Genomic DNA, 25,939 nt, shown 5'->3' on the forward strand with positions numbered 1-25,939 from the left:
AAGCCATAATAAGACACTAAAAAGTTATTCTGATTATCATCGTTATTATGATAATGATTGCAAATAGCTTTATTTTTCTAGCACAGGAAAACAAATTGAATTTCTTGATGTCTTTCAGACTTAGGGTCTAAATGTGAGACCAAGAAGTTATCTCCATATCAATGCAACAAATCTGGGCAAAGCATCTATCAGAAAGCAGTTTCTACACCACAAAAAGTTCCCACAGGAAAGAGAGACTGCAAGAAAAATTCAGTCCTAATAAAACCCAAGAAAGTGCATTCAAAGAAGAAATCTCTAAAATGTAACGACTGTGGGAAATTCTTTAGTCAAAGCTTATCTCTTAAACTTCATCAGAACTCTCATACTGGAGAGAAGCCTTATGAATGCAGTAATTGTAGAAAAGCTTTCAGACAGATCTCATCCCTTATTCTTCATCAGAAAATTCACAATGGAAGGAAAAGCTATGAATGTGATAAATGTGGGGAAAGCTTCATTCAAAGAACAGCCCTTATTTTACATGGGAGAAGTCATGATGAAAAGGAAATCTTTGACTGTGGGAAGGCCTTGAGTCAATGCCAATCTCTCAGTATACATCAGAAAATCCACCTTGTCCAAAATGTCTACCAGTGCAGAAAATGTGAGAAAGTCTTCATTCGAATGTCATCTTTTTTACTTCATAAGAAAATTCACAATGGAAGGAAAATACATAAATGCAATAAATGTGGGAGAGGCTTCAGTAAGAAATCAGTCCTTGTTATACATAAAAGAATTCATTCTGGAGAGAAAACTCATGAAAGTGAGAAGACCTTAAGTCAGAGTTTACAGCAGAGAAGTCACCATATAGAGAATCCTTATAAATGCAGAAAATGTGGGAAATCCTTTAATAGGATTTCATCCATTATGCTTCATCAGAGAATTCATGCTTCAAAGAAACCCTACAAGTGTGATAAATGTGAGAAGATCTTTACGCGGCTTTCAACCCTTACTCTACATCTAAGAATTCATAGTAGAGAGAAACTATACAGATGTAATAAATGTGAGAAGGTCTGCAACCGGCATTCATCCCTTATTCAACATCAGAAAGTTCATACAAAGAAAAAGAAACTGTTTGAATGTAAGGAATGTGGGAAGATGTTTTCCGGAATTGCCAACCTTAAAATACATCAAAACATTCATTCTGAAGAGAAACCTTTCAAATGCAATAAATGTAGTAAAGTTTTTGGCCGCCAATCATTTCTTATTGAACATCAGAGAATCCATACTGGAGAAAAACCCTATCAGTGTGAGGAATGTGGGAAAGCCTTCAGTCACCGAATATCTCTTACTCGACATAAGAGAATTCATACTGAAGATAGACCCTATGAATGTGATCAGTGTGGTAAGGCCTTCAGTCAGAGTGCACACCTCGCCCAACATGAAAGAATTCACACTGGAGAGAAACCATATACATGCAAAACGTGTGGGAAGGCCTTTAGCCAACGCACATCCCTTATTCTCCATGAAAGAAGTCATACTGGAGAGAAACCCTATGAATGTAACGAATGTGGGAAGGCATTTAGCAGTGGCTCAGATCTTATTCGGCATCAGAGAAGTCATTCTTCAGAGAAACCCTATGAGTGTAGTAAATGTGGGAAGGCATATAGTCGGAGCTCATCCTTGATTCGACATCAGAATACACATTCTGAGGAAAAGGCTTAAGATTGTTTTAAATATGTAAAAGCTAAGAGGGAGGCTAGCAAAGTAGCAGAGACAGAGGCATGGGAAAATGCATTTGTCTATAACATAAATTGTGTAAAAATGGGACAGTTTGATGATGTGTCCCACTTTGAAAGCCAAAGAGCAAAAGTCATTGGTGATTTTGACCTGAGGATTTGAAATCAACTGAGGCAGTGACTTTATCATAGGTCTTTAAAAGTTTCAAAATAGCAAGCTCAGATGATTGGATCAGTCATTTTTAATGAAGAGCATTCTTCATTTGATAAAAATAACTGGTACTTTATTTCCAGTGTAATTTTAAAGCTATTTCATTGGTTATATACAACAAAGTGAATTGTAAATCCATTTTTCTGGATGGAGCTGTGAGCCTGATTTAAGGTCACATGAAGAAAGAGTTTGAGTTTGTCCCTTATAACTAGAAGTATCACACAGAAGGGATTTCCTCACAAACCAGGGTGCCATTTTCAGCTGACAGAAACTTCTGGTTGAGAATAAAGAAGATTGAGTAAAGATAGCACTCATAATTGTGTGGAGCAATAGAGTCATTACCATACTGTCTCTATGGATATGAAGACGTATGATCTTAATGGTGTGAAAAATCTAACAAGCCTGGGACGAGCTAATGGGGACAAAAAACCTAGGATGTACTGAAGAATGAGGAACTTCAGAACAAGGAGAAATCATTTGTTACTGTTTTGTTTGAAAATGAATTTATATTTATATGAATAAACATTGGTATTTTCATGTGAAAACACTGGTGTGCAACAAGTGATCGGTGGAGAATGGGATGTCATGGACTGAATATGTCCTCCCAAAATTCGTTTGTTAAAACCCTAACCCCCAATGTGATTGTATTTGGAATTGAGGCCTTTGGGAGATAATAAGGGTTAGATGAGGTCATGAGGGTGGGGCCCTCATAATAGGATTAGTGTTTTTAAAGAAGAGACACCAGAGACCTCTGCCATGTGAGGACACAGCAAGAAGGTGGCTATCTGCAAGCCGAGAAACTAGCCCTCACCACTATCCAACCTTGTGGCATCCTGATCTCAGACTTTCAGCCTCCAAAACTGTGAGAAATAAATTTTGTTTACATCACCCAGTCTATGGTATTTTGTTATGGCAACCTAAACTAATACATGGGAAAAACCCTGCATTTATGTGCCAGGCTCTTTCATGTCAGCTGTTCACCATATATATAATAGTTTTCAGTGCTTCTTTCCAATTTGTGCAAAATGTGTAAGAAATAAAATCAGAATTCTTTTTTGGAATTGGGTTATATACAGTTGGACTCTTCTGTGTGCGTTTTTCTATTGCAAAAGCTACTTTTGAAAGCACCTATATCTAAGACAACTTTGTGAAATGTTTGACCACATGTATTAGGTCCCTCTAACTTTGACCACAGCTGAGAAGACGACAGCTGGATTTGTGAAGGGAGCAGGCATGCAGGATAATAGAACAATTTTCCATTTAAACTTGTCATATCAGTCTGCAAGATCAGCATAAAAAATCAACACTTCAAGCAAATGGATGAGCAAACAGCATAGAGAAGGCTCATGGAGGGGCATGTCTTTTCTCCCTATCCTTCTATACACACGCCCCTCTACTTTGTTAAGTCCTCTGTCAATCTGCCATAGAGGTCAGTTCCAAATCAATGGTCACAAACCTAATATGTACTAATAAGACACTGTTCTTGTCTGCAGGCATTTACAGTTTAGGGAATACGGGATATTTAAATATGGAAGCATATAAGGTACACAGGTAATATAGAGGATGATGAACTCCATGGTGATGGATCACTTTTGGAGACAGCGATAGTATTAAAGGGAGAATAGATATTTACTAGGCACACAAAAGTTGGGAGGCTATTGAAGGCAAGAGAAAGTACAGAGGTACAAACTAAAGGCAGAGGGTTGTGGAGTATTAGGGGAGTTACAAGTTCCAGCATTTAGTACAGTGACTGGCACATAGGAAGTGGTAAGCACTCAATAATATTGAATGAATGAATGAAAATAGTTTAGCTGGCCTGTCTCTAAGGCATAATCCAAAGAGAACACTGAAATTTGAAGGTCACACAGACATTGAGATTAACCCATGGAAAACGTGCCCTCACTCTAAGGAATCACTAGTGAATTTTGAAGGCTGTGATGAACTTAGGGTAACCACAGCAAGGAGCAACCTTAAACCTAGTCCTATTTTTAATTATATTAATGAAAACCTCCTACATGAAAGGCATAACAGAAGAAATGACATGACCGTTCTAGGGCTTAAATCTGTTTACCTCTGTTTCTACTGTCCTACACAAGATACCTGGGTTTGGGCAAAAAAATAAATAAAAATTTACAAGACATACAAAAATGCAAGAAAAATCACCACCCACCAAAAGACAAAGCAGTCAAGAACTAGACCCAGACTACCTCACACAGAATTTTAAATAATATGTTAAAGGCTCTAATGAAAAAAGTGTACAACAGGCAAATTAGATGAGTCATTTGATCAGAGATGGAACTATGAGAATCAAATGGAAATACTGAAATGAACACAGTGAAGAGCTGGGAACAATACTTTCAACAGGCTCATAGGTATACTTGACATAGCCAAGGAAAGAATAAGTGAACTAGAAGGTAAGTCAATAAGAATAGACAAACTGAAACACAGAGGAGGGCAGGGCTGACAAGAACAGATCGTCCAAGAGCTGTGGGAAAAGATCTATTGGTCCAACACGTGCAGAATTGGATTCCCGGAAGGAATAGAGAAATTGGGTGAGAAGAAATATTTGAATAACGATGGACACTGACACCAGAACAAAAATCTATAAAGCTCAAAGAATACAAGAATACAAGGAAAGATTTTTTTTAAGATGTTACATAGGAACAAAAGGGGGAAAAAACTTTTTATGAAATTTTTCATGAAAATGTCTTTCAGAATTGGTAGAGAAATGACTTTCTCAGAGAAGGAAAAAACAGAAAATACATTGCCAGAAGACCCTACTCTAAAAGAACTGTTAAATGAAGTTCTTTAAACAGAAGGAGATGCACAAAGAAATAAAGAGATCTGGAAATGGAATAAATGAAGGTAAGATAGTTTTTTTTTTTAAACTTAACTAAATACCTAAAAGCTGTCTAAAACAGTATGCTATAGCATATGTCAGTGTAAATAGATGACAGAAGCACAAAGGATGTGAGGGAGAAATTAAGAAATATGTAATATCTTGTTAATGTTACATTACTTGAAGATATATTCTGGTTAGTTAACATATTGTAATCTTACAGTAACCTCTAAAACATTTTAAAGAGATGTAAGCAGTTAATAGAATAAAATGGAATAATTAAAAATCCTCAGTTAACCCAATTGAAGGCAGAAAGAGAACAAAAACCAAAGAATAGGCAGAGCAATTAGAAAGCAGTTAAGAGGAAGGATGGGTTTTAATCCAAATATATAAAAAATTGCATCAAATATAAATGGTCAAAACACACCAGTTAAATAAAAGATTATAACATTGAATGAAAGGGCTTCCCTGGTGGTGCAGTGGTTAGCAATCTGCCTGCCAGTGCAGGGGACACAGGTTCGAGCCCTGGTCTGGGAAGATCCCACATGCCACGGAGCAACTAAGCCCGTGTGCCACAACTACTGAGCCCATGTGCCACAGCTACTGAAGCCTGCGTTCCTAGAGCCCGTGCTCCGCAACAAGAGGAGCCACCGCAATGAGAAGCCCACGCACCGCAACAAAGAGTAGCCCCTACTCGCCACAACTAGAGAAAGCCCACGCACAGCAATGAAGACCCAACACAGCCAAAAATAAATAAAATAAATAAATTTATTTAAATAAAAAGATTGAAAAAGCAGGACACAGCTATATGCTGTCTAGCAGAAAGTCACTTTAAAGGCATAGGTAAAAAGTAGTGGGGAAAGATAGATCATTCAAGCATTGGTAAAAAGGAAGCTGAATTCACTTTTAATATCAGATGAAGTAGACTTCAGAGGAAGGAATATAATCAGGGAAAAAGACAAACACTACGTAACAAATTTTCCAGGTAAAGATAACAGTCCTAAATGTATATGCATCAAACTACAGAGGTGCAAATTTCACAAAGGAAAAAAGAAAGTGTAGTCTACAATTATCATTAGAAACTTCACCACTTCTCTCTCAGTCATTGATAGAACAAGTAGAAAATCTGTCAGGATATAGAACTGAACGTGATCAACCAAATTAATGAGTTGACATTTATGAAACATTCCACTTCACAAGAGTAGAATACACTTTCTTTCCAAGTACACATGGAACATTTCACCAAGAGAGACCATAAAACAAATCTTAATAAATTTTTTAAATTTAGTTATATAAAGTATATTCCCTGTTCATACGGAACTAAACTAGTAATAAGCATGGTATCTGAAAATATTTGGTAGGTTTAAATTACAAATTCCACTTTTTTAATACATACAGAATTAAATTTACTATTGGATAAGTGGACCCATGCAGTTCAGACCCAAGTGATTCGGGGTCAACTGTAATGAGTACGGAGGAATCACAGAAGTAACTGAAAATGCTGGGATTTAAATCATGATGGGAAAGACCCATTATGTGATACTTTCTGTGCCGTTTTCTGATATGTCACACACTCCTGGAAATACCTAAGAATTCAGAAATTGGCTAATAAGCATCAATTAATTTAATCTTCAAACGTGTGGGTTTTTCTTCAGCAGTTTCTTCTTTCTCAGATACATATGCAGAAATTTAGGCAATTCAGGCAGATGTAACAGGTTAGAAATGAGAAAGCCCCCAATTTTCCCACCTGATTTTTTAAAGTCAAGAACTTGACATGTAATTTAACTTCTTAAAGTGCAGACCCCTCCACTGCTCTGGCTGCATCTCGGGCCACCCCCCTTGGGCCCCACCACCTCGAGGAGCAAGCCCACCTTTTCCTCCACCGCTGGCACCACATGACAGAACCTACATCCTGTGGGCATCTGCTCGATGACCTCGTGCTGAGTTCGCCTCGGTCGTTTCTGCCCCAGTATGTTTGATTCCCAGTACTCCTGCCACATTGCCGAAAAATGGAATGAACTTTGAGTCATTTAGAAGAGAACAAGGAGCTATCTGGAAAAAGCCAAGGTAGACTGTACACTCAATCCTATTTTTTTAATTGACCAATCCTATATTTCCTCAAATTCGTTTGCAAGATACAAGTTTTTCAATTTATGTTCTATGGTCATTAATTCTGCTTTTGACACTTCTTGCCTCTGAATTTAAAGTTAATGATCTTCTTTTTGTTGACAAAAGCTCATCTACCTTGCCTGCTTCATTATTTAAGATCCCAAAAGGTGAGTTTCACTTTGTGTTTATTTCATGAAGGTTATAAAATTTGCTGTGGGAAACTGGGTCTGTTACTAATTGTGGCAGATATATCAAGAAATCATTTATTCCTTTATACAAAGCACTTGACAAAGGATAAACCAGGAATAAGTTGAAGAATTATCAATTTTTTCTTGAGTAAGGTTGGCAGTTTGGTTCTTGCAAGAAAATTTTTCCATTTTATCTAAGTGGTTAAATTTATTTACATAAAGTTCCTGATATTCCCTTATCCGTTTAATAACTGTAGTGATGTCATCTCTGCCATTCCAGATATTGGTAACTTGTATGTTATCTCTTTTTTTTCATATTGTCTGAGTGAAGATTTATTGGTTTTATTGACCTGCTTTTTTCTTTTGTTTCCTACTGATTTCTTTATTTCCATTCTTATGGTAACTTTGGGTTTCATTGCTTTTCATTTTCTAATTTGTTAAGGTGGAAATTGAAGTCATTGATTTGAGAGTTTTATTTTACAACTTACACAGTAATATTATGTTTCCTTCTAAGTAATGTGTTAGCTGCATTCCACATATTTTGATATGCTGTGTTACAAGTTTCATTCAATTAAAAATACTTTCTGTTTTGCCTTTTGATTTCTCTTTTAACCCATGGGTTACTAAAAATTGTGCTATTTAGATCCAAATATTTGGGGGATTTTCCAATTATCTTTCTATTATTGATTTCTAACTTAATCCATTCTAGTTAGAAAACATTTTGTATGAATTGAATCCTTTTAAATTTATTGAGATGTGTTTTAAGGCCTGGAATAATGTCTATCTTGGTAAATGTTCTGGGTGCATTTAAAAAGAATGCATATTCTACTGTTCTTGGGTGGAGTGGTTTTTAAATGTCAATTAGGTCAAGTTGGCTGATAGTGTTGTTCAAGTCTTCAGTGCCCTTACTGATTTTCAGTCAACTTGTTCTTTGGGAGATGCACGTCAAAATCTATTATAATTGTGGATTTGTCTATTTCTTTTTTTAAATTGAAGTATAGTTGATTTACAATGTTGTGTTAGTTTCAGATGTACAGTGGAGTGATTTAGTTTTATATATATATTTTTATATGTGTTTTCAGATTCTTTTCTATTATAGGTTATTACAAGATATTGAATATAGTTCCCTGTGCTATACAGTAGGTCATTGTTGTTTATCTATTTTATATATAGTAGTGTGTATCTCTTAATCCCAAACTCCTAATTTATTCCCTCCCCCCACCTTTCCCCTTTTGTAACTATAGTTTGTTTTCTGTATGTGAGTCTATTGCTGTTTTGTAAATAAGTTCATTTGTATCATTTTTTTAGAATCCACATATAAGCGATATCATATGATATTTGTCTTTCTCTGACTTACTTCACTTAATATGATAATCTCTGGGTCCGTCCATGTTGCTGCAAATGGCATTATTTTATTTTTTTATGGCTGAGTAGTATTCCGTTGTACTTATATACCACATCTTTTTTATCCATTCATCTTTTGATGGACATTTAGGTTGTTTCCATGTCTTAGCTATTGTGAATAGTGCTGCAGTGAACACTGTGGTGCATGTATCATTTCAAATTATAGTTTTCTCTGGATATATGCCCAGGAGTTGGATTGCAGGATCATATGGTAACTCTATGTTTAGTGTTTTAAGGAACCTCCTTACTGTTCTCCATAGTGGCTGTACCAATTTACATTCCCACCAACAGTGTAGGAGGGTTCCCTATTTCCCACCCCCTCTCCAGCATTTATTATTTGTGGACTTTTTGATGATGGCCATTCTGACTGCTGTGAGGTGATACCTCATTGTAGTTTTGATTTGCATTTCTCTACTGATTAGCAATGTGAAGTATCTTTTCATGTGCCTGTTGGCTATCCATATGTCTTTTTTGGAGAAATGTCTGTTTAGGTCTTCTGTACTTTTTTTGGCAGGGGGGTTGTTTGTTCTTTGATTCTGAGCTGTATGAGCTGTTTGTATATTTTGGAAATTAATCCCTTGTGGTTGCATCATTTGCAAATATTTTCTCCCATTCCCTAGGTTGTCTTTTGTTCATGGTTTCTTTTGCCGTTCAGAAACTTTTAAGCTTAATTAGGTCCTGTTTGTTTATTTTTGCTTTTATTTCCGTTACTTTAGGAGAAGGATACAAAAAAATATTGCTACGATTTATGTCAGAGTGTTCTGCTTACGTTTTCCTCTAGGAGCTTTATAGTATCCAGTCTTACGTTTAGGTACGTAATCCATTTTGAGTTGATTTTTGTATATGGTGTTATAGAATGTTCTAATTTCATTCTTTTACATGTAGCTGTCCAGTTTTCCCAGCACTTATTATTGAAGGTACTGTCTTTTCTCCATTTTATATTCTTTTTTTTTTTTAAATTTTATTTATTTTTTGGATCTTTGTTGCTGCGCATGGGCGTAACTCTATGTTTAGTGTTTTAAGGAACCTCCTTACTGTTCTCCATAGTGGCTGTACCAATTTACATTCCCACCAACAGTGTAGGAGGGTTCCCTATTTCCCACCCCCTCTCCAGCATTTATTATTTGTGGACTTTTTGATGATGGCCATTCTGACTGCTGTGAGGTGATACCTCATTGTAGTTTTGATTTGCATTTCTCTACTGATTAGCAATGTGAAGTATCTTTTCATGTGCCTGTTGGCTATCCATATGTCTTTTTTGGAGAAATGTCTGTTTAGGTCTTCTGTACTTTTTTTGGCAGGGGGGTTGTTTGTTCTTTGATTCTGAGCTGTATGAGCTGTTTGTATATTTTGGAAATTAATCCCTTGTGGTTGCATCATTTGCAAATATTTTCTCCCATTCCCTAGGTTGTCTTTTGTTCATGGTTTCTTTTGCCGTTCAGAAACTTTTAAGCTTAATTAGGTCCTGTTTGTTTATTTTTGCTTTTATTTCCGTTACTTTAGGAGAAGGATACAAAAAAATATTGCTACGATTTATGTCAGAGTGTTCTGCTTACGTTTTCCTCTAGGAGCTTTATAGTATCCAGTCTTACGTTTAGGTACGTAATCCATTTTGAGTTGATTTTTGTATATGGTGTTATAGAATGTTCTAATTTCATTCTTTTACATGTAGCTGTCCAGTTTTCCCAGCACTTATTATTGAAGGTACTGTCTTTTCTCCATTTTATATTCTTTTTTTTTTTAATTTTATTTATTTTTTGGATCTTCGTTGCTGCGCACGGGCTTTCTCTAGTCGTGACGAGCGGGGCCTACTCTTTGTTGTAGTACGCAGGCTTCTCACTGTGGTGGCTTGTCTTGTTGTGGAGCAGGGCTCTAGGCATGCAGGCTTCAGTAGTTGTAGCATGTGGGCTCAGTAGTTGTGGCTCGTGGGCTCTAGAGCGTAGGCTTAGTAGTTGCTTAGTTGCTCCGTGGCATGTGGGATCTTCCCAGACCAGGGCTTGAACCCATGTCCCCTGCATTGGTAGGCGGATTCTTAACCACTGCACCACCAGGGAAGCCCTCCATTTTATATTCTTGCCTCCACTGTCGTAGATTAATTGACCATAAGTGTGTGGGTTTATTTTTGGGCTTTCTGTCCTGTTCCATTGATCTGTCTGTTTTTGTGCCAGTACTGTACTGTTTTGATTACTGTCGCTTTGTATTATAGTCTGAAGTCAGGGAGCGTGATTCCTCCAGTTCCATTCTTTCTTAAGATTGCTTTTGCTACTAGGAGTCTTTTGTGTTTCCATACAAATTAAAAGTTTTTTGGTTCTAGTTCTGTGAAAAATGCCATTGGTAATTTGATAGGAATTGCAATGAATCTGTAGATTGCCTTCAGTAGTATGGTCATTTTAACAATATTGATTCTTCCAATCTAAGAACACTGTATATCTTTCCATCTGTTTGTATTGTCTTCAGTTTCTTTCATCACTCTTATACAGGTCTTTTGCCCTCTTGGATAGGTTTATTTCTCAGAATTTATTTCTTTTTAATGCAGTGGTAAATGGAATTGTTTCCTTAGTTTTTCTTTCTGATATTTTGTAGTTAGTGTATAGAAATTCAACAGATTTCTGTATATTAATTTTATATCCTGCAACTTTACTGAATTTATTGATGAACTCTAGTATTCTGGTAGTGTCTTTATGATTTTCTATGTATAGTATCATGTCATCTGCAAACAGTGACAGGTGTACTTCTTCTTTCCCAATTTGGATTTCTTTTCTTGTTTTTCTTCTCGGATTGCTGTGGCTAGGACTTCCAAAAGTACATTGAATAAAAGTGGCGAGAGTGAGCATCCTTGTGTTGTTCCTAGAGGGAATGCATTCAGCTTTTCACCATTGATTATGATGTTAGCTTTATCATATATGGTCTTCATTATGTTGAGGTAAGTTCCCTCTATGCCCACTTCCTGGAGAGTTTATAAATGGATGTTGAATATTATCAAAAGCTTTTTCTGCATCTATGGTAATGATCATATGGTTTTCATTTTCCAGTTTTTTAATGTTGTGTATCATCACATTGACTGATTTGTAGATATTGAAAAATCCTTGCCTCCCTGGGATAAATCCCACTTGATATTGGTTGTGTGATCCTTTTAATGTATTATTTGGTTTGCTAGTATTTTGTTGAGGATTTTTCCATCTATGTTCACCAGTGATATTGACCTGTAATTGTTCTTTTTTTTGTGATATCTTTGTCTGAGTTTTTTGTTTGTTTTTGGCCATACCACACGGCTTGTGGGGTCTTAGCTACCTGACCACAGATTGATCATGGGCCCCATGCAGTGCAAGCACAGGGTCCTAACCACTGGACTACCAGGGAATTCTCTGTCAGATTTTGGTATCAGGGTGATGGTGGCTGCACAGAATGAGTTTGGAAGTGTTTCCTTCCTCTGCAGTTTTTTGGAATCATTTCAGAAGGATAGTTGTTAACGTCTCTAAATGTTTGGTAGAATTCACCTGTGAAGCCATCTTGTCCTGGACTTTTGTTTGTTGGGAGTTTTTAAATTACTGATTCAATTTCAGTACTGGTAATTGGTCTGTTCATATTTTCTATTTCTTCCTGGCTCAGTCTTGGGTGATTGTACCTTTGTAAGAATTTGTCCATTTCTTCTAGGTTGTCCATTTTATAGGCCTATAATTGCTCATAGTAGTCTCTTATGATCCTTTTTATTTCTGTGTTTTCAGTTGTAACTTCTTTTTCATTTCTGATTTTATTGAAATGGGCCCTCTCCCTTTTTTTTTGATGAATCTGGCTAAAGGTTTATCAATTTTATTTATCTCTTCAAAGAACCAGCTTTTAGTTCCATTGATCTTTTCTATTTTTTTCAGTCTCTATTTCATTTGTTTCTGCTCTGAATCTTTATGATTTTTTTCCTTCTAACTTTAGGTTTTGTTTGTTCTTCTTTCTCTAGTTCCTTTACGTGTAAGGTTAGGTTGTTTATTTGAGCTCTTCCTTGTTTTCTGAGTCAAGATTGTATCACTGTAGACTTCCCTCTTAGAACTGCTTTTGTGGTGTCCCATAGGTTTTGGATTGTCATGTTTTCATCTCTAGGTATTTTTTGATTTCCTCTTTGATTTCTTCAGTGATCCATTTGTTGTTTAGTAGCATTTTATTCAGCCTGCACGTGTCTGTTTTTTGCAGTTTTTCTCGTAGTTGACTTCTAGCCTTATAGCATTGTGGTCAGAAAAGATTATTTCAATTTTCTTAAATTTACTGAGGCTTGTTTTGCCACCTAGCATGTGATCTATCCTGGAGAATGTTCCATGTGCACTTGAAAAGAATGTGTATTCTGCTGCTTTTGGATAGTATGCTCTATAGCAGGGGTCCCCAACTGGTCCGTGGCCTGTTAGGAACCAGGCCGCATGGCAGGAGGTGAGCGGCAGGCAAGCGAGTGAAGCTTCATCTGTATTTACAGCCACTCCCCACCGCTCGCATTACCACCTGAGCTCCGCCTCCTGTCAGCATTATGGTGAGTTGTATAATTATTTCATTATATATTACAATGTAATAATAATAGAAGTAAAGTGCATAACAAATGAAATGTGCTTGAATCATCGCGAAACCATTTGCCCCGCCAACCCCAGTCCGTGGAAAAATTGTCTTCCACGAAACCAGTCCCTGGTGCCAAAAAGGTTGGGGACTGCTGCTCTGTAGGTGTCAGTTAAGTCCACTTGCCCTACTGTGTTATTTAAGTGTGTGTTATTTATATCCATTGATGTAAGTGGAGTGTTAAAAGTCCCCTACTATTGTATTACTGTGGATTTCTCCTTTTATATCTGTTAATACTTGCCTTATATATTGAGATGCTCCTATGTTGGGTATGTATGTATTTACAATTGTTATATCTTCTTGGATTGATCCCTTGATCATTATGTAGTGTCCTTCTTTGTTTCTTGTAACAGTCTTTAAAGATTTGGATTTGTCTATTTCTTTTTGTAGTTCTATCAGGTTTTTTCCCCAGCTTCAGGTAATTTCTTCACGTGCATGTTCTGATGAGTATTCAGGTAAAATTCAGCTAACAATTCTGCAGATGTCTAGGGTTTTTCCTCTAAGGGCTTTCAGGCACTTCATCTTGTGAACTCCAGTCACGTCAGTCTCCGTGACTTTTAGCTTCATTTCCTCAACATTGGGAGGCCACAGCCTGGAAACTTTCCATGCAGTTATCTGGGAAATCATAGTACTCATCTCATTTGTTTCCCATTTTTCAGGGATCTCTGTTTCATTGCCTGTTATCCAATGTCTTGAATGCCAAGGTTTCATGTTTTGTCCAGTGTTTTATTGTTTCAGATGGGAGGGTAAACAATTCTTATAATCCCATCTTCACCAGCAGTGCAGATCTCAGATAAGCATTTAGTTAGGGTAGGCCTCACTGTGGATCTAGGATTTATTTTAAAAAACAGGGTTGCAATTAACAGTCTTCCACATATGCTTTTGAAATTCTTTACCAATATTTTTGGAGAATTAAATTGCTGGATCAAAAGATAGGCATATTTTGATAGATACTGCTAACTTGCCTTTCCTAATCAAACTAGTATTTATCTAGAATGAAGGTTACTTAGAGAAATGTTATGTACCTTTGTCCAGTGCTGCCTACATCTTGCCCATCTTGAGATATATTAGTAAAGTTTTTCAGAATTTCTTCTGCTTACTTTTTCTCCATTATGCCACTTGACCAGAGGGCAGACAGTGCCAAAGATATTGGCATGTTCTTTTAATATGGCTCTGTTAATTCTGTATTCTACTTTTCATAGTGTGTGATATAAGGTGGTATCAGTTTCCTCTTTCAACGATGCTAGTATATTGGGTTTTTTTTCCCTCACTTTGTTCAGTTTTAGTAAGAGGAGTTTCTAAATCTGAGTCTACTATCATTCCATAGGGTCTCTGAAAGACTAGACTACATTTTTGAATGAGTAGAGCTCTTCCTGATCTGGCTATTTATCAAAGGCCTGTATTCTAGACTAGTATGAAATTTGTTTTAGCCTAGTGATTCTCATTTATTACTGTGTATTAAGATCACTTGGGCATCATGTAAGATACAGATTCTGAATTGCTAGCTCTGGATTAAGGCCCAAGATTCTGGAATCCTAAGAAATTATGAGGTGAGGCTGATGCTGCTAGTCCATGCCCCACATGTTGAGTAGCAAGGATTTAGCATTTACCTTGCAGTCCTGCACATCATTCGCAGCTTCCCTCTCCTCTGTCAGATGACAAATCACCTCTTCAAAACCCTTGAACACTCCAGCTCCTCACCCCTGTCACTCTTTTGCAATTGTAAACAGAATTTACGGAGACTTCTAAAGCCAGACTTTTCAGAGTAATACTGTGGCTTCAGTTGAGGTGCCTTTTCTTTTGCCCTTCCAGATATGCCACTGCTTTGGAGGTATTTTGTGCTCATCAATGCATCATCTCCTGGGAGAGTTTCTTCTCCCAGGATTCTCACCACATTTAGCAGCATTTCCTTGTGGATTTTGAGACTCAGAATTATAGATGTTTCTTTACTTCATCGAAGATGGAGTTTCCTTCTGTTTCTTATTCTTCTTGTTGCTTTCACTTGGTTTCAGAAAGGAGAAATGGATAGAGATATCTTGGTCCCACCACTTTAAATTCAAAGTTAGTATTTTTAAAAGCTCCTCATACATACATTTGAATTTGCCTCCTTATGGGAATGCACCAGTCTGCTCCTCTTCCATAGAGACCATGAAAAAGACCATAGAGACCATAGAGGGGGAAAATGGAGTTTTTCTAAACTGGAAGGCAATCCCCTTTGTAGAGCAGACCTCCTGTCCTTTATGTAAACAGCTTCACTTTTTGTTGGCTGTCTCTGACATCCTCTGTGCAGAAAGCCTTCTTTGGAGGTCTTTAAAGGGAGCTCCCCAGATGTCTCCTGGCAAAAATGGTGCAGGTGAGGCTCAACCAGTTGCCACCCAAGCCCTAGTCTCTTGCTGTTGGAGTTACCTTGTCCAATGTGTGGCCATCTCAGGAGTCTGGCAAGATAGCTTCATTACTAGCAAGTGTGTACTGAGTCCAGCTGACCCCTGGAAATTTAACTTACCCTTGCTATAGGGGCTGAGGCAGCTTCCTGTAATTACACACAGTATTTCTGCAGCAAAAGATAGGTATATCTACACACTTAGTGAATCAGTGATGCCTTTATATGTCAGTTCAGGTCTGTTGTTTTCTTTATGGGAACTGATTCTCAACTGCCTTCCACCCTACCCCCATCCCATGGGAATTTTGTTAACTGGCCATCCAATGATCCAAATCCCCTGGCATGTGAACTTGACCCAGCTTGGCCAGAGTACCCCCTACCCTGGATCTGGTGATTGGTCCAGAGTGGGCACATAGCATAAACTGGAACAAATTATATTTTCCTCCCAGGGATTGACATGGAGGCTCAGAAAGAGAAGATCACCTTGCTTTTGAGATTAAAAGCTCTAAGGATTTTTTGAGTGTAATATCAGATGCCATTTTCTTCCTACCAAGAGACAGAACCTGCCAGAGAATGAAACAACACAGAGCTGTGAGCTACTAATCTCTGATGAGTCTGAACACTTACATGCAGCCTACCTGAGACTGTAACATACATGCTCTACATCTTTGAATTATAGGAACTAATAAATACCTTTTTCCTAAGCTGATTTGAATTGGGTTTCTGTCATAATCCTGATTACAGTTGTAATTTTATTTTAAAATTTATCAACTTTATACACTGAGTCTTTCTTATGAAAGGTAAGGATTTAATTCGTCCCACTAAGTGAGTTATATTAGCTCCACTGATATGTTTTAACTTGAAATACAGCTAACCTAAATTTCTTATTCTACCACCTTTAGACATCTCCTGAATCCCCTCTATATACAATGAGCATATTTCCCCTTATCCTTGCTTCAAGCTCTTATTTCCTTGTCAACATCCCACCATCCAGTCTATATCAGCTATATTTTGCCTTTACATTATTAAGTAGATGTTAGATATGTAGATAGATACATATACATATAGAGACTTCAGTGATTTGTCTATTTTAAAGTTGGAAATAAAATAGCATTAGATCATTATTACCACGTAAATATTATTCTCTGAAGAGTCAGAGCCAAGCAATGTGTGACGATTACATTTTCTGCTCTACAAGTCCAATGTTAGGATCCCAGTACCCACACTTAAAGGAATCTATTCCTTGTATCAGTCATATGGATTTTTTTTTCAAGGGATCTATTCCTTTTATCAGTCATATGGATTTTTTTTTTCATATTCTAGTTATTTTCCAAAGTCATGTCACATTTTATGGGGGCTTGCGTTATATTAGGACCATAGTATTTGGTATGGCTTCTCCTTTTTTTTTTTCCAGAGCCAGTAATTGTTTTTCTTTCCTTCTGATGAACTTTTGTCTTCACCATATTACTAAAATCCTCAAACTTTGTATTAATTCTATTTAATGTAACCCACCCCTTTCATTCTTCCTTAAGTTCCTCTTCACTGCCTCCCTGGATATCTAGCCTACCAGTAATTTGGTCTGATTCTTGCAGAGTGATCATCCTATTCATCCTCAACACCACTTTACTAGGTTAGATCCACTGTTTAAAGCCTTTCCTGTTTTTTTCCTTTTCCATCCAAATTTTGCTGAAGCTAATCATTCAATACCCTATTAAAAGACGGAGTAAACTGAAGTAAACTGGTAATACAAAATATCAGTACTTGGCCTCATGTTTAATTACTGTTTGGGTATAAAGTTCTAGATTCAAAGTAGTTTTAACTCATAAGTTGGGAGGTGCTGTTCTGTATTCTACAATCTAATATTGCTCATCAGAGGGAAGGCTAATGCTATCTTGATCATTACTCCTTATCAGGAGAAATTTCCATTTTTTGAAAGCTTATAGGATGGCCTCATCTTTAGTATTATGAAATTCCATAAGCGTATTTCTGGTGTCTTTTTTTTCTGTTGTAATTGTGCTTTTTGCCACTTCAGCCTGCACAACATTGAGTGAGCTATTCCTAGCTGAGTGTTCATAATTTTCTTCAGTTTAGAAAGATTCTTAATCATTTATTTGATACATTCCTATTATATTTTCTCTATTAATTTTTTTTCTGGAACTCATATTAATTAGATGTTGGACCTTCTAAACTTCCAGGTCTCTTTTGTTTCTCACTTAACTTTTCAATTTATGAACTTGAAGAGTTTCCACAATTTTCTTTCAAACCTATTATTACAGCAATAATGTTTTTTCATTCTTAGGAGTTCTGTCTTATTCCTGTTTTTGGTAGCTTCCCATATTTGCTTTAAAAGTGCAACATCTAGTCAAATCTCAGAATAACAAATTTTTATTTTCTTCTCATTATATAACTTTCCCTACTCTGGTTTAGTTTCTCTCTTGGTCCTTATTATGCTGATACTTTTCTTCATCTGTGATGATCCTTAGCTGTCTGTTCACATTTAAGAATGATATGGTTTGATTATCTTAGGTAGATAGCAGGAGGTTCTTTGGTTATTCTCATTGTAGATCTGTTTCCCTGAATGAAAAGGTTTACTGGGATCTCTGCCTGCATGGGAAGGGCTGGTGAGTTGATGAGAAATTCTCCAAATTCCAAAAAAGGTTTCAACTTAGGCTGCCAACTCTCACTCTAGCTGCTCTAGTTCTCCATGAGTTTGTTGAATTTTTTCATAGTTTAAGTTTTTAAAATTTTAACATTCTTATTTAAAACTTCAAACATTACAGATAATGGTAAATCTACCCTCTTGACCAGAATGTCCAATTCTAGTTCCCTCCTCCAAAGAAACACTTATCAGTTGGATGTGTCTGTTCAGGACTTTTTCTAAGTATTTGCATACTTATATAAATGTATTAGAAATATATTTTAAATATATAATACTCTATTATTCTGAAAATTTTTCATTTTCAATCAGTGTCTTTTAGTCAAATCCATACCAATATTACCAGTTCATTTTTTTAAACTGGTGCTAGTATTTCTAGTCCTGCCTCTATTGATGGAAATTTATATTGTTCCCAGTTTCATGTACTGTGCTGCCCTCCAAAGGGGTTATAGTGAGCATTTTTAAAACTTCAGTGCCTCCAAATTAGCACTGATGAGAGTATTTATTTCTCTACACAACTGCCAAGTTTTTTTTATTATTGTAGATTACTTAAATTTGCATCTCTCAATACTAGCAAGGTTAAGCAGGGACTCATATTTATGGTCCATCTGTATTTCTTCTGACTTGTGCATTCTTATCCTTTTTTCATTTTTATTTTTTATTTTCATTTTTATTCTTGCTTGGTTGTCCTTTACCTATTTATAGGTACTCTTACATCTTTCCCTTTGTATTATATTACAATTTTTCCCATTGTTTCTTATCTTTGTCTTTTTAAAAGCATTCTTTTGATATAATCAACTTCATTATGGCTTTCATTTTCGTCTAATTTAGGAAGATATGTCCAACAGCAAAGTCATAAGCATATGGTACTATACTTTCTTCTAATACTTTACTATTTAACATTTAGGATTTTATTCAACTGGAACTAATTTTTGTGAATGGTGTGAAGGAAGGATCCATTTCAGTTTACTTATCGAAGAGAGGGTGGAGTGGGAAAGCTGTTGGCAGGGGTACTAACGTAACTTTCACATAAAAAATCATTAACTGTCTTGTCATCGTGTCTCCTTATTACCCAGCCTCTACACAAGCCAACTCAGAGCATGAACTTTTCTAGGGACCCTTTGGACAGACTGACTCCCATTACTGAAATCCCTGTCATGCCAACATTTCAGGTAACAGCTGCTTCTGCAACATTTCATGAATAAGCACTCTCTTCCCTTTTGTCTTTTATAAAATTTGATTCTTTCATCCACTGATGACTTCTGCTCTCTTTTGATACCTTTTAAATTGTTTTATCTGTTTAATAGGATATGGAGGAAAGATAAACTTGTGTTTAACTGCAAAAGAAAACCTTGATTTTCCCAATGAAAATTTTGATGCTGACAAGTTACCTTTCAGAAATACTGTACAAATTCATACACCCTTACATCAGTACATAGAAGTACCTCCTCTCCTATGCTTTTGCAATGCAAATTTTATCAATCTGATATTGAAAGATGATAGTTCATTTGTTTAACTTGTGTTCTGATCCTTGTGAGATTCAGTACTTAGCACTTTCATCAGTCACCTGTTGCCTCTTTATACCCTTTTGCCCATGAGGGGAGGAGGTGTCATTTTTCTAAATGACTTGTAGGAGCACTTTTATGTTAAGGATACGAACTTCAGAAGTTAAACATATTTTAATGATTTTTTCCAATTCTAATGTTTAAAAACCTTTCGTTTCTGTACTGTCTTTGACTGTATAAAAGCTTATTAAAGTTCTTATATAGTCAAACCTAGAATCTTTGTGTGTGTGGCTTCTGGATCTCATGTCGTATTTAGGAAGACTGTTCCCCATGATTATAAAGCATGTTACGGTGTCTTCTAATGACTCCGTTTTGCATCTGGATAAAAGAATGAGGTGATTGTTTTGTACAGAAATAATATTTTTGAGCAGAATCTCATTTACCAATACTGTTAAGCCACTGACATGAAATATCACCTTTATTATATATTTCCTTTATGTGTGTATGTTGTGAATGTGTATGTGTGTATGTTGACAAACACAATGTTTCAAGCCTTAAAAAAGTCTTATTTTGTCAGGTACAAAGAATCTATAGATTAATCTGCAGCCTACTAACAAATCTACAGATTAATTTGGGGCCTACTAACATCTGTAGAATACTGAGTCTTCCCCTACAGAAGGATAAAATGTCTATTCTTTTAATCCTCCATTAAACTTTAGTCATTTTCTTTGTACTTATGTTCACAAGAGAACTGGTTAGTGCATTGATTGCATGCTCAAAGCCTTCAGGAGTCAGGAAGTAATATAAAGTGTAAAACAAGTCAGATGTAAGGGAACAGGTAGTGGTTTGAACTGTGGAGAACTGGAAAACACATGCCCATCTAAAGGTATTCATATTCATTTGAAACTTGATGCATATCAAATCAAACATGTTGATGAGTTTTGACCTATAGTTTTGGTTTCTTTTCCCTCTAGTTTTGGAATTACAGCTTAGAAGCTTAACAACTTTTCTATTTAAATGACATGGGTTTAATACAATTCATCTACCTGGAATTAGGAGAGGTGAGTTAAACTTAAATTTTACTTTCTATTCTTCTTTGGTTATCGATCTTTTAAAGTTTTCTGTCTTTTAAAAACTATATTGCCTTTGTTTAAATGCAAATGATGACTACATCTCAGTAAATTTTATTACAAGTGATTTTTAACACCTGGCTTCTTAAAACTGTTGACTATATAATGAAGTTAGTTTTTTTTATCAACACAATCATCTTTCTGTATATTCATGTTGAAACAGAAGCCCCCATCTTACTCTGTCATCATGGACTCCAATATTAACTATCCTGTGCTGGATACCCCTATCACCCACCTTTAGAACAATGACTGCTGTTCCTAATCAAAAACCTTTACAGTACTTTGGGTTGCTTTGTTATTTCGCAGATAATCATTGCTGAGATGATTTTTATCATAGTACGTTTTTATTTTACATTAGTGTTTACTGAGTGATTATGCTAGGCACTCTGCTGAGCAGTTCACATGCATTATCTCATTTAATCCTTCCATTAACTTGAGGTAGTACCATTATTATTTCCATAATATAAATAAAAAGACTGAAGCTTACAGGGGACAAAAGTTTTCTCCAAAACTAGAGGGCCAAAAAATGGAAGAGTAAGAATTGGAACCCAGATCTGATGCTGCATTATAAATTCTTAACGTTGATAAGTAGCCAAAGAATGAGATGGATATTGACATGAGATGGGACTCTGAAATGTAGACTGGAACAAGGTATTGGGGGTTTGGGGTCTTTTAGGCTATTTTGAGGAATGTGTGTCTTGACCTAAGACCTATGGGATGCCAATGAAGGGTTTTAATGAAGGAGAAGTGATACAATTAAACTTTTTAAACACAAGTTTGACTGCAATATGCACTACTAGCAGGAAATGGTAAACACAGGGAGATTAATTAGAAAGTTATTTCCATAGTCCATGTCAAATAGATTATTGTGTACTGGACAAAGATGACAGAATGGAAATTAATTAGAGTCAGATTCAAGGCATATTTAGGAGATAGAACCTACAGGTCTTGGCAACTGACTGGACACGGAGGGTGAGGGAGAGGAAAGAGTCAAGAATGACTCCATCGTATGAATTCTCTCATGATGAGCAAGGTGTGCTCGCTGCCTGAAAGATTTCCTGCAATCCTTACATTCATAGGGTCTTTCCCCAGTATGAATTCTTTGATGTAGAGTAAGAGATCCACTATAGCTAAAGGCTTTCCCACAAATGTTACATTCGTAAGGTTTCTCTCCAGTGTGAATTCGCTGATGTTGAGCAAGGCCTGCATTCTGGCTAAATGTTTTCCTGCATTCCTTACACATGTAAGGTTTCTCTCCAGTATGACTTCTCTGATGTTGTGCAAGTGATGAGCTATTGCTAAAGGCCTTCCCACATTCGATACACTCATAGGGCTTCTCTCCAGTATGAACCCTCTGATGTTGATCAAGGTATGCAATCTGGCTGAAGGCTTTCCTACATACTTTACACTCATAAGGTTTCTCTCCAGTATGAACTCTCTGATGTTGAGCCAGGTGTGCATACTGGCTGAAGGTTTTCCTACATTCCTTACATTCATAGGGTCTCTCTCCGGTATGAATTCTCTGATGTACAATTAGGTATCCCCGATGGCTGAAGGCTTTCCCACACACGTTACATACATAAGGCTTCTCTCCTGTGTGAATTCTCTGATGCTGAGCAAGAAATGAGCCATTACTAAAGGCCTTTCCACATTCAATACATTCAAAAGGTCTTTCCCCAGTATGAACCCTCTGATGTTGAGTCAGGTGTGCAATCTGGCTGAAGGCTTTTTTACATTCTTTACACTGATATGGTTTCTCTCCAGTATGAACTCTCTGATGTTGAGCAAGATGGGCATTCTGGCTGAAGGCTTTCCTACATTCTTTACATTCATAGGGTTTCTCTCCAGTATGTATTCTCTTATGTTGAGCTAGGTTTGCACTCTGGCTGAAGGTTTTCCCACATTCAACACATGCATAGGGTTTCTCTCCAGTGTGAATTCTCTGATGAAGAGTAAGAGATGAGCTCTGGTTGAAAACCTTCTCACATTCATTACATTTCAAAAGTTTCTTTTCTACATAGACTTTCTTACGTTTCATTTCAACAGATTTTTTCCGGTAGCTTCTCTTTCGTGGCTCATGCTTATGTATTCTTTCTTTGGTGGGAAAACTCTGCTTTATATCAAAGATTGCATCCTGATGGAAAGTTTGCCAAGATTTAGTATATTCATTACTTTGATCTTTAGTCAGGATTTCTTTATGAGTAATGATCAATTGACTAGAATGTATCTCCTGACTTCCCAAGTGGTTCTTAAGCCAGTCCTCATTTTTAGAGTCTTCTCTCAAACTGGAGCAGTCAAGGTTATAACTAAGATGGCTTCTTCCCATTGTCCTTACTTTAGATGATTCCTCATAAATAACTTGCTTTGATGAAAATTCATTGTTTTTAAATGCATACTCCCAATCTAAAAGATACCAAGAAAACAAATGTCTTTTGTATTTACGCATTAGAAAAGAAGAACTTCTAAAGCACAAATTGGTGAATGAACTACATAAGAAGTTCAAGGATTTAACAGCTGTTAAATGCAGTCTAATAATGAGATTATAGAGAATGAGAATGAAGGAAAATTTATAAGAAAATAAATCATGCATAACTATTAAGGTAACTATAGCATAATTATCTATATATTAATATAAGTCTGCAAACACCCTTCCTCTCTTGCTGCTACTTATCCTGCATTCAAGCTAAGTTCATTACCTTTAAAAAACCAATTTCATGTCAGTGTGGCTAAAAAAACTCCTGGTACCATTAACTGCCGTAGGCTGTACATAAAACTCTATGGTTAAACTTTTGCAGCCTGAAAACGGTCTTCCTGAGTATCATTTTCTATGTGATACATTCCAACCAAATGTAAGTTTTCAATTGAAACTCAAGCTAAGAGGCCTTCATATAGAAGTAATTTTGTATCAAATTTCTTGGTTTTATTAACCTGCCATTGGCCTTAATTTGCCTTACCCTTTTCATTCCCAAATCAAATCACCTATTATTCTGTTCAAGACTTTCCAATGGTTTCTCACCTTATAGTAAAACCAACATTCCTATTATGCTTTACAAAAGCAATGTAGCACATGAACATAAATGTAAAACCTATATAAAATTATGGCAAATAAAATCCAGGAAAATATGAAAGCATAATCATAACCAAGTGGAGTTTGTCCCACGAATGCAAGGTTGGTTTAACATATGAAAATTAATGTAATTCACCACATTAACAGATAAAAAAGGGAAAATCATATCATTTCAATAGATATAAAAGTATTTTACTAAATTCAACACCTGTTTATTATAAAAATTCTCAGCAAACCAGGAACAGAAAGGAAATTTCTCAGCTGATAAAGGGCATCTATGAAAAATCTGTAACATCAACTTAACAGTGAAAGAGTGAATACATTTCCCCTTACAACATTGCAAGTATATATGCTCTTACCAATTCTATTCAACATTTTACAGGAGGTCCTAGCTATTACAATAAGTCAAGAAAAAGAAGACATATAAAGATCAGAAAGGAAGAAATAAAACTGTATTTGCAGAAAAAAATGACTGTTCATGCAGAAAATCCTCAGGAACTTACTAAAACAACTACTAGAACAACTGCTAAATCAATCCAGCAAGATCAAAAGATGTAAAGTTAATATAAAAATCTAACAACATTGTAAATGAACTACACTTCAATAAAAAAAATAAATTTTAAAAATCAATTTACATTTTTACATACTAGCAGCAAACAATTGGAAAATGGTCTTTTTAATATAAGAGCACCAAAAAAACATAAGACTCAGGAAAAAAAATTTTTAGATATAAGTATATATTTTTATATATATAGCTATATAAATATAATACTTATAAATATAAGACCACTACACTGGATATGACAAAACACTGCTAAGAGAAATTAAGACTAAAAAATGGCTAAATAAACAATACTCAGGAATTGAAAAAAATGGTATTAGAGATGACATAGATTCAACACAATGCCAAACAAAACCCCAGCAGGATTTTTGGGTAGAAATTCTCAACTTCATCCTAGAATTTATATGGAAATACAGATGATCTATTAAAATAGTCAAAGTGATTTTACAAATTGAACTGATATCAAAATTTACTATAAAGCTACAGTAATCAAGACTGTGGTACTGGTGAAAGGACAGAGTTTAGAACTTAATGCATGCATATAGGGTCAAATGATTTTCAGTGAAGGTACCAAGACAATATAATGGGGAAGGGAAAGTCTTTAAAAGAAAGGGTACGGTAGAAACTATATCCAGATTGGAAAAAAAAGAACTTCAACCTTTACCTCACACAAGACACAAAAATTAGCTCAATGGGACATATACCAAAATATAAAGCCAAAATGATAAAATTCCTAGGCGAAAACAAAGAAGAAAGAAAATGTCTGTGACCTGCGGGTAGCAAGACTTTCTTAGATATGACACAGAGGACAAACCAAGGCAATAATTTGGACTTCACAAATATTGAAAACTTTGGATGTTCAAAAAGACAGTAGTAGGAAAATAAAAATACAAGTCACAATTGGTACGTATATCTCAATACACATAAATGACAATTTGTATCAGGACTATACAGGCATACCTCAGAGGTATCACGGGTTCAGTTCGAGACCACCCCAATAAAATGAATGTTGCAATAAAGCTAGTCACACGAATTTTTTGGTTTCCCAGTGCATATAAGAGTTATGTTTACACTATACTGTAGTCTATTAAGTGTGCAATAGCATTAAGTCTAAAAAAAATCAATTTACATACCTTAATTAAAAAGCACTTTACTGCTAAAAAATACTAACCATCATCTGACAACGCAGGGTCACCACAAACCTTCAGTTTGTAAAAAGTGCAATATCTGCGAAGTACAATAAAGTGAAGCACAATAAAATGAAGTATGCCAGTATTAAGAACTTTTACAATAATAATAAAACATGGGCAAAAGATTTGAACAAATACTTCACAATAGATATATGAATGGCCAATAAGCACATGAAAAGATCCTCAACATCGTTAGTCATCAGATAAATGCATACTAAAACTACGAGATACCATAACACAGTCATTAGAATGGATAAAACTAAAAATAGCTCACCAAAAAGGGAACCCTCCTACATTGTTAGTGGGACTGTAAATTGATGCAGCCTCTACGGAAAACAGTATGGAGGTTCCTCAAAACACTAGACTTGCCATATGATCCAGAAATCCCACTCCTGG

At 36.0% G+C, this 25,939-nt stretch overlaps 2 protein-coding genes across 8 annotated transcripts in view; one reads left to right on the top strand and one right to left on the bottom strand.

Annotated features, from left to right (window-relative positions):
- The first annotated feature begins 556 nt into the window (after positions 1-556).
- On the top strand, positions 557-23,626 carry ZNF667 (zinc finger protein 667). The gene is made up of 5 exons (XM_028477934.2): positions 557-4,788; positions 6,558-6,829; positions 19,166-19,261; positions 20,569-20,655; positions 23,174-23,626. Exon 1 carries the CDS (start codon positions 658-660, stop codon positions 1,696-1,698), a length of 1,041 nt encoding a protein of 346 aa, XP_028333735.1. The 5' UTR covers positions 557-657; the 3' UTR covers positions 1,699-4,788; positions 6,558-6,829; positions 19,166-19,261; positions 20,569-20,655; positions 23,174-23,626.
- ZNF583 (zinc finger protein 583) overlaps positions 20,763-25,939 on the bottom strand; it is a 34,099-nt gene continuing 28,922 nt past the window's right edge. For 4 of the 7 annotated variants that reach the window (XM_028477911.2, XM_007115084.2, XM_055078876.1 and 1 more), the window contains one exon: positions 20,763-23,127. In XM_028477911.2, coding sequence (XP_028333712.1) covers positions 21,650-23,127 — 1,478 coding nt within the window. In that variant the 3' untranslated portion in view covers positions 20,763-21,649. Of the gene's footprint in view, positions 23,128-24,150; positions 24,173-25,486; positions 25,581-25,939 lie in introns of those variants that run through there. The other 3 variants (XM_007115085.3, XM_007115086.4, XM_055078877.1) reach the window with 3 other exon arrangements.

This window comes from Physeter macrocephalus, chromosome 17, assembly GCF_002837175.3.
Source record: "Physeter macrocephalus isolate SW-GA chromosome 17, ASM283717v5, whole genome shotgun sequence".
Taxonomy (NCBI): Eukaryota; Metazoa; Chordata; class Mammalia; order Artiodactyla; family Physeteridae; genus Physeter; species Physeter macrocephalus.